The sequence below is a fragment of the Mizuhopecten yessoensis genome, unplaced genomic scaffold (genome assembly GCF_002113885.1).
Source record: "Mizuhopecten yessoensis strain PY_sf001 unplaced genomic scaffold, ASM211388v2 scaffold716279, whole genome shotgun sequence".
NCBI lineage: Eukaryota > Metazoa > Mollusca > Bivalvia > Pectinida > Pectinidae > Mizuhopecten > Mizuhopecten yessoensis.
In genome coordinates this window covers 419,487-428,820 of record NW_018480037.1, presented here as the reverse complement: position 1 = coordinate 428,820, position 9,334 = coordinate 419,487, and the positions used below count along the sequence as shown (strand labels likewise).

The 9,334-nt window shown below is 37.8% G+C and overlaps 1 protein-coding gene across 1 annotated transcript in view; it reads right to left on the bottom strand.

The window, feature by feature from the left end:
* Window positions 1–970: 970 nt before the first annotated feature.
* Window positions 971–9,334, bottom strand: part of LOC110442570 (E3 ubiquitin-protein ligase FANCL-like) — a 29,828-nt gene continuing 21,464 nt past the window's right edge. The window contains exons 9-14 of the mRNA XM_021486242.1: window positions 6,157–6,240; window positions 5,835–5,880; window positions 5,531–5,612; window positions 5,272–5,388; window positions 2,196–2,267; window positions 971–1,727 (exon numbers count right to left, since the gene is read on the bottom strand). Of these exons, the coding sequence (XP_021341917.1) occupies window positions 1,695–1,727; window positions 2,196–2,267; window positions 5,272–5,388; window positions 5,531–5,612; window positions 5,835–5,880; window positions 6,157–6,240 (434 nt within the window). The 3' untranslated portion in view covers window positions 971–1,694. The remainder of the gene's footprint in view (window positions 1,728–2,195; window positions 2,268–5,271; window positions 5,389–5,530; window positions 5,613–5,834; window positions 5,881–6,156; window positions 6,241–9,334) is intronic.

The following is a 9,334-nucleotide window of genomic DNA, read 5'->3' as shown; positions in this document are numbered from 1 at the left end:
GGGTTGTCTCCCTTGCTGTGATTTTACTTCAGTACTAGATATTGATTGCTTCCCTTGAGTGTGAGTTTACAGTTGACCTCAGAAAGTATGAATTGTGCAGGAACCAGTAAAAACCTGGCTTACTGTTCAATTAATTGACCCATGAAGTATTTTAAAAATAACTTTTCATTGGCGAAAGAATTACTTTATATTTTTAGTTGACCCTGCTAACACATACATCCAGTATACTTTAATACATGTACACATACATACAGTATACTTAAATACATGTATACATACATACAGTATACTCCTCACAAAATATACATATAGTAACAGTAGTAAAATTATTTGAGTCACGACACTTGGTAAACGATCCTGCACATACTTAGATCAAGGCTGACGTTGACTCAACCCCTTCAAGTAGAATGTTATGAGAAAAACGAACAAAATGACAAATTATTTGATTGTGAGGAGGATATACACAGCAACCATTCGTCATACGCTATAAAAAAACAAGAGGCCCAATGGCCTGCATCGCTCACCTAGTATTAATCTCACACTTGTAATCTTAAAAGTGGACTAAAATACAGCTACAGGCAGAATATCAGTGTTTGATTCATAAGAACCTATTAAAAGATTTAAACATATGACGCCTGTGACCTTGAATGTCGAACAAGGACATTAGGTTTAAAGTGGGTCAAGGTCATTCATTTGAACAAACTTGGTAGCCCTTCATACTAGCATGCTACAGGCCCAATATAAGTAACCTGAGCCTTTTGGTTATTGAGAAGAAGTCGTTTGAAGATTTTAAGATATTTGACCCCTGTGACCTTGAAAGTGGGTCAAGGTCATTCATTCGAACAAACTTGGTAGTTCTTTATCCCAGCATGCTACAGGCCCAATATCAGTACCCTGGGCCTCTTGGTTATTCAGAAGAAGTTGTTTTAAGTAAAAAGTTGACGCCGGACGGACGCCGGACGGATGACGGACGCCGGACGCCGGACGCCGCACCATGCCATAAGCTCACTTGAACCTTCGGGCCAGGTGAGCTAATGACAGCCAAATGGGAAAGAATGGGCTATTTGAAAATGATCACCCAAAATTTCAAGTCATATTTATCACCAGGTATACACAGATCCACACCTGAAGGACTACTACCGGTAGTGGCCAAATAACTTCGTCTTATGGCATTGATTCCAAAACATCCACTGACATGGCAGACAATCCAAGTTTGAGTGTGACAGGATAAATGACCTGTGCACTATACATGCTCAAAAGGTTGGAAACCCCTACTGAATGACCAACAGATGGAAGCACTACTACATGTATACCTTCTGCACATCTGTTGTGAGGGGATAACAATAAATATGAAGTGTTAGGTAGCTGGTAACAAATCTTTGATACAACCAAATAGAAAAATTTCAAAAATTGCCACTTTTAGGACCCCCTTCCAACTTCCAACCATGATGCATATGATGTTTTGATCAAAGATTGCTTCAAACATAACGTAAAAAAAAAGTTTGCCAATAGGATCAATGAATGCTGTGCCATGGCATTTAACAATGTCACAAACACTTTACAGCAATAACAATAAAGGTACAAATTGTAGATCAACTGGGGCACATCATTGCACATTTGAATCCCAATAGACCAAGCTTGCTGCCACGTTGATGTTCTTTATAAAGTACACCATAGGATGACCACACTGTCCGTCACCTCTTCACAGGCATCTTCACTTTTATTGGCTGAAAGACAAGATGAATGTATCCAAGTCTGAATCATCTGAGTGCTTGAAGGTAACACATGTTCAGATGTGTTTAACATAGAGCTTAAACAGGTTAAACACCCAGTACTATTTAGGTATGGAATCAATGTTATGGTTTGTACACATGATTTATTCAGGCTAGTAGATTTGAAAAACCACTAGGGCAACTGTTTTCTGGATTTTTTTCTGATTTCGGCTAGCTTACAAGTATTTCTAAATTATTATTACTTGATATGAGAAATAATACATGAAAATGAATACCCCAATACATCACTAAATTTACATCATTAGAGGTAAGTTGAAACCTGGCATTACCATACATATTTTATAGTCACAAAATGTTTATGTGTTTAACCCTGACTTTACTGACACACTGTCATAACCAACCATTGTATGTATTCCCTATTGATGTGACTGTAACACTCCATGTACAACCACTAAAGCTTACCTTACTACAATATGGACAGTCCCCAAATATGGTGTTGAAGCTTTGTCTACTGGATGGTAAGGCTCTCAGCCACTGAAACATTCAAAGTAACCTTGTACTATGTAAGCATAGACACTTGACATACACAACTATGAACTTGCTAGTGAGTACCATTACACTAATTCTACACAGAGTAACAGGCAATTTATTTTCCACACTATATTTGGCAAGGTGAGCCAAAAATAAACTAGGCCCAATGGGTCTGTATCATCTGTTATTTACCTCACATCTGTGAACTTAAAAGAGAATACAGACCAAGTGGGGGTGGTGGGGAGTTAAAAAGAAAATGGATTAATTAAGCATAATTAAGTTTTATGATAAATATCACCTCCCTGGGTCTTTTGGTTATTCAGAGGAAAATGTTTTTAAAATGTTTTTAAACATTTGACCCCAGTGACCTTGAAAGTGGATCAAAGTCATTCATTAGAACCCAGCATAATAACCAACCTTGGAATTTTGGTTATTTAGAAGAAATGGTTTGAACATTTTATTCAATATTTGACCCCTTGTGACCTTGAATGGGGGTCAAGGTCATCCATTTGAACTTTATAGCCCTTCATCCCAGCACACTAATGACTGAATATCATCATCCTAGGCCTATGGTTATTAAGAAGAATTCGTTCAAAGAAAAAAAGATGACATTGGAGGGATTGAGGCCACGCCACGACATAAGCTCATTTCGTCCTTTAGGCCAACATAGAAATCATCACAAAACCACCATACCATACAGGTTTTACCTCTATTTCCCCTATTCGGCCCCGCCCCTCTGCCCCCAGGGAGGCCACACCCATTGTTTATACAAAATTGTATCCCCTTGGCCCAAAGATGGTCCAGACTAAATTAGAATAAAGTCCTTTAATCCTACAATAGCGGAAGGATTTTAAAGGTTTTACCCCCATTTTCCCTATTCGGCCCCGCCCTTCTGCCCCCAGGGGTGCCACAATCACCGTTTATACAAAATTGAGTCCCCTTGGCACAAGGATGCTCCAGACTAAATTAGGATAAAATCCCTTAATCCCTACAGAAGAAGGATTTTATTAAAGGTTTTACCTCTATTTCCCCTATTTGGCCCCGCCCTTCTGCCGCCAGGTGGGCCACACCTATGGTTTATACAAAATTGTGTCTCCTTGGCCCAAGGATGCTCAAGACAAAATAAGGATAAAATCCCTAAATCCCTATGGTAGAGGAAGGATTTTAAAGGTTTTACCTTTCTTTCCCCTATTGGGCCCCGCCCCTATGCCCCCAGGGGGCCACACCCACGGTTTATACAAAATTGAGTCCCCTAAGCCCAAGGATGCTTCAGACCAAATTAGGACAACAGGCCCATGGGCCTTAACGGTCACCTGAGTCCTACAGTATTTATTTTTGTTGTTGAAATATGTACTAATTTGAGTGAAAAATAGTTAAGTATGATGTTAACTTAACTTTGTCAGGACCATGAGCTGATCATTCCTAGACCGATTTTCAGTGAGATCGGCCTATTAGAACTTGTTTTTAAGTTTGAAATAGGTATTTACAAAATAGCGGCCATGGCAGCCAAATTGTATTTCTGATTGACCCGAAAAATAACAACACTTTGTCAGGACCATGAGTCGATCATTCCTACAAAGTTTCAGTTCAATCGGCCTAGCAGAACTTGACTTTAAGTTTGAAATAGTTTTTCAAAATGGCGGCTGTGGCGGCCATATTAGATTTCTGATTGACCTGAAAAATAACAACACTTTGTCAGGACTATGAGCTGATCATTCCTACCAACTTTCAGTTCAATCGGCCTAGCAGAACTTGACTTTAAGTTTGAAATAGTTTTTCAAAATTGCGGCCGTGGCGGCCATATTGGATTTCTGATTGACCTGAAATATAACAACACTTTGTCAGGACCATGAGTAGATCAGAGTAGATCATTCCTACCAACTTTCAGTTCATTCGGCCCAGCAGAACTTGACTTTAAGTTTGAAATAGTTTTTCAAAATGGCGGTCGTGGCGGCCATATTGGAATTCTGATCGACCCGAAAAATAACAACACTTTGTCAGGACCATGAGGCGATCATTCCTACCAACTTTCAGTTCAATCGGCCTAGCAGAACTTGACTTTAAGTTTGAAATGTAAAATATTAACGGACGACGGACGACGGACGACGGACGACAGACGGACGAAAACGGATAGCAATAGGTCACTTGAGCTAAAACTCAGGTGACCTAACAAAATCCTTTAATCCTTACGGTAGAAGAAGGATTTTAAAGGTTTTACCTCTATTTCCCCTATTGGGCCCCGCCCCTCTGCCCCAGGGGGCCACACCCACCGTTTCTACAAAATTGAGTCCCCTTGGCCCAATGATGCTCCAGATCAAATTAGGATAAAATCCGTTAATCCCTATGGTAGAGGAAGGATTTTAAAGGTTTTACCTCTATTTCCCCTATTGGGCCCCGCCCCTCTGCCCCCAGGGGGCCACACCCACCGTTTCTACAAGAGTCCCCTTGGCCTAAGGATGCTCCAGACCAAATTGAGTCAAAATCTATTTTGCAGTTCAGGACTAGTAGCATTTTATAGGAAAAGTTGACAGACGGAGGGACGACGGCAAATGGATGACAGACGACAGACGCTGCGGTATGGCATAGGCTTACCATGGTCCTTCAGACCAGGTGAGCTAAAATTCATTATCAGTTCCAATGGGAATGATGCATTAGAGAAAAGTTTTCAGACAGGTTTTGGTGACTTACCTCGTAAAGACAAGTTTGGTGACTAACCTTGTAGAGACAGGTTTGGTGACTTACCTTGTAGAGACAGGTTTGGTGACTAACCTTGTAGAGACAGGTTTGGTGACTTACCTTGTAGAGACAGGTTTGGTGACTTACCTCGTAGAGACAGGTTTGGTGACTTACCTCGTAGAGACAGGTTTGGTGACTTACCTCGTAGAGACAGGTTTGGTGACTTACCTCGTCGAGACAGGTTTGGTGACTTACCTCGTAGAGACAGGTTTGGTGACTTACCTCGTAGAGACAGGTTTGGTGACTTAACTTGACAGATTTGGTGACTTACCTCATAGAGACAGGTTTGATGGAAGGGCTGTCCACAGCGAGCATCACTACACGCCTCGTTGGGAAGCTCTGTATCCAGTCTATAGGAATAACATATCCCACACTCAACACTGAACTCCTACAACACAATAAACACACTTTGAAAATCTCAAATGTACAAACATGTGTTTATGTGTCAGTCGACATATGTATATGTGTTGCAGGATAACAATCTGATTCATCCGGATTGTTTATAGTTTTGTTAAGGACCAGATACTGACCTCTTTGTTTGACGTGGCAGGAGAGGGTAACTCTGTTCCCAGCAGTGACTGTAGATTCTCCAACAAACCTTTCTGTTCGTCCCTACAGTATAATTAGAACCAACACAATTATTGATATTACTTCCGAGGCACCACCCCATTTAGAGAGAGAACAGAAAATAGTGCTTTTGGACTATGTTGCCAAAAAATTACAAGTATGCTATATTGTGATATAATATTTGTTTTAATTGTATTGCAATAAACATATAATCGTTTGTCAGTCAAGCATTGCATCCTAACTCTATGGATCAATTATCCTACTTACCACAGATGGAGATTTGAATTAAGACTTTCTCGCAGAGGAACAACAGCTAAAACGGAAAAAAGCAAGCATTTACAAGAGCAGTTAAGATGAATAAGACTATACCAGTACATAGCTAAGTCAAAGCCTGCATAGCAATCCAGGACAATCATCAATGAATGGTTTGAAAACATTAGCACAAAATCGGGGGCTAAGTTGAAAGCATTGTCCATCACTGCAATACAAACAGGAAAAGGTTGCTTTTGTTATTATTACTGAAAAATATGTATATATGGTTTATAATGTTTTCCAATAAAATGTTAATTAAAGAGAAATCCAATCTCACCATTATCAGCACCGAGAAATCTACACTCTGGTAACATTCTGGGGTGGCGGTGGTCAACGCTGATCTGTAGTGATGCATTAGTAGCTGGGGATATAAAACAATTCAACACCACGTCAATGGTTTACCGTATAGATTTGTAGTACATTATGTCAATGGTTTACCGTATAGATTTGTAGTACATTATGTCAATGGTTTACCGTATAGATTTGTAGTACATTACGTCAATGGTTTACCTTATAGATTTGTAGTACACCACATCAATGGTTTACCGTATAGATTTGTAGTACATTGTGTCAATGGTTTACCTTATAGATTTGTAGTACATTACATCAATGGTTTACCGTATAGATTTGTAGAACATTACGTCAATGGTTTACCTTATAGCTTTGTAGTACATTACATCAATGGTTTACCGTATAGATTTGTAGAACATTACGTCAATGGTTTACCTTATAGCTTTGTAGTACATTACATCAATGGTTTACCGTATAGATTTGTAGTACATTACGTCAATGGTTTACCGTAGAGGTTTGTAGTACATTACGTCAATGGTTTACCTTAGAGATTTGTAGTACATTACGTTAATGGTTTACCTTATAGATTTGTAGTACATGACGTCAATGGTTTACCGTATAGATTTGTAGTACATTGTGTCAAGGGTTTACCTTATAGATTTGTAGTACATTACATCAATGGTTTACCGTATAGATTTGTAGAACATTACGTCAATGGTTTACCTTATAGATTTGTAGTACATTAAGTCAATGGTTTAACTTATAGATTTGTAGTACATTACGTCAATGGTTTACCGGGTAGATTTGTAGTACATTACGTCAATGGTTTACCTTAGAGGGTTGTAGTACATTACCTCAATGGTTTACTGTATAGGTTTGTAGTACATTACGTCAATGGTTTACCTCATAGATTTGTAGTACATTACGTCAATGGTTTACCGGGTAGATTTGTAGTACATTACGTCAATGGTTTACCTTAGAGGTTTGTAGTACATTACCTCAATGGTTTACTGTATAGGTTTGTAGTACATTACGTCAATGGTTTACCTCATAGATTTGTAGTACATTACGTCAATGGTTTACATTATAGATTTGTAGTACATGACGTCAATGGTTTACCTTATAGAGTTATAGTACATTATGTCAATGGTTTACCTTATAGATTTGTAGTACATTACGTCAATGGTTTACCTTAGAGGTTTGTAGTACATTACGTTAATGGTTTACCTTATAGATTTGTAGTACATTACGTCAATGGTTTACCTTAGAGGTTTGTAGTACATTACGTCAATGGTTTACCTTATAGAGTTGTAGTACATTTGTGTCAAGTAGTTCACTATTTACTGACCAAAGAGATAGATCAGGGGACAAATATCAAGAAACTATGTAAAAAGTCCTGCAGGGTCTGTATCACTCAAGACTATCAACAATGTTAAAATTCTATTGTATTTAGTCAGTTAAAGTTATCTAGTATATAACATGGCAAGTGACTGTCTGTGATGTACGTTGAAAACTTATCGAAGATTATTTATTTGTTGACACCAAACACTTTTCTGGTCCACTGGATTTACCACTTTATAACTATAATCTGAAAAACTTGAGTTGGTATTCATATCATGTAATAAACAAAATAACCCAGAAACACACTATTATTCTGATTTGTAACATAAAGATATGTAATTAATACCTTTTAACTTGATGTAGTCTTTAATGTGTGATACTGAGATTTTATACAAAGATCATCTGTAATTATAGCACGTTACTCTCAATCACCACACCACCACCCTGTCCCCTAATGGTACACACCTGATACAAGGCAACTCTCCCCTATAACTCCAATGGCACATCCTAAATACATCAGATTATCAATGAATGACAGATGACCCCCTATACAGTGATCCTAACTATATCCTATCAACGAGTGACAGGTCCGCCCCTATGTACACATCCTCCATGCATCACTACTGTCACATACACTCTAAGAATTAACACTGTCAGCAAATATAACACATCTGTGTCCTCTGTATATTTTCATCTGCAGCCAAGTGCATTGTTTGTACTTATGACAGTACATATGTACTGACTTCATGAATAAATTGTAGAAAATATAGAATTATAAAAAAAAAATGAAACATATGTCTTAAGTCATTCAACTGGTATTTGGATTATTAGGGCTTTTCACCATGTGGTGAAAGGACCTATTGGAATTTTTATGTTTCTTTTTCTTATTATTCTTCTTCTTCTTCCGTACTTGGTGAAGTAACCTTTTTTTTAATTTTAATTTTTAATTTTTTTGGAACAAATCTTTACAGATCAATGCAGAATGTCATTCCAGTGAATTTGATGACTTTAGTTTTTCTGTAACATTTACCGTCAACATTGTACGCCATTTTGAATATTTCCGTTGATCTTTTAAAATGCCGACAATATGAAAAACTTGTTTTACTCCAATATCAATGACAAATATTTTGTTTAGTTTCCCCATTTATCCTCTAACATTTGGTAACATTTTCAACTTCATCGAAAAAACAAAATGGCCACCATGACGTAATATCCGATTTTAACTCTAATTGCAATACCTCATTAAAGGGTTAATTTATTTTATTCATCTTTGGATATCTTGTACTGAATAACAAATAAATAACTTTTTTCAGGAAACCTTTTTGAGTAAAATGTCATCTTCCGGTTTTTGGTAGGGGTCAAATTTTGAATGTGTAATTTTGTGAAACAAACTTCAAAAAACTTCTCAATAACCAAGTGACCCAAGGTCATGATATTTGTTGGATATCATGCTCAAGCAATGGACTATCAAGTTTGATAATATAAATGACCTTGACCCATGTTCAAGTTCACTGGGGTCAATTATGTTAAAATCTTCAAAAGACTCCTTCTCAATAACGGAAATGCCAAGGGTATTGATTTTTGGTCTATAGTATGCTTGGGGGATGGGCTACCAAGTGTATGCACAAGAATGACTATTAAAGGTCAACTTCCGGTTTTCGGTAGTGGTCAAAGTTTGAATGTGTAATTTTGTGAAACAAACTTCAAAAAACTTCTTCTCAATAACCAAGTGACCCAAGGTCATGATATTTGATGAATATCATGCTCAAGCGAAGGACTATCAAGTTTGATCATATGAATGACCTTGACCCATGTTCAAGGTC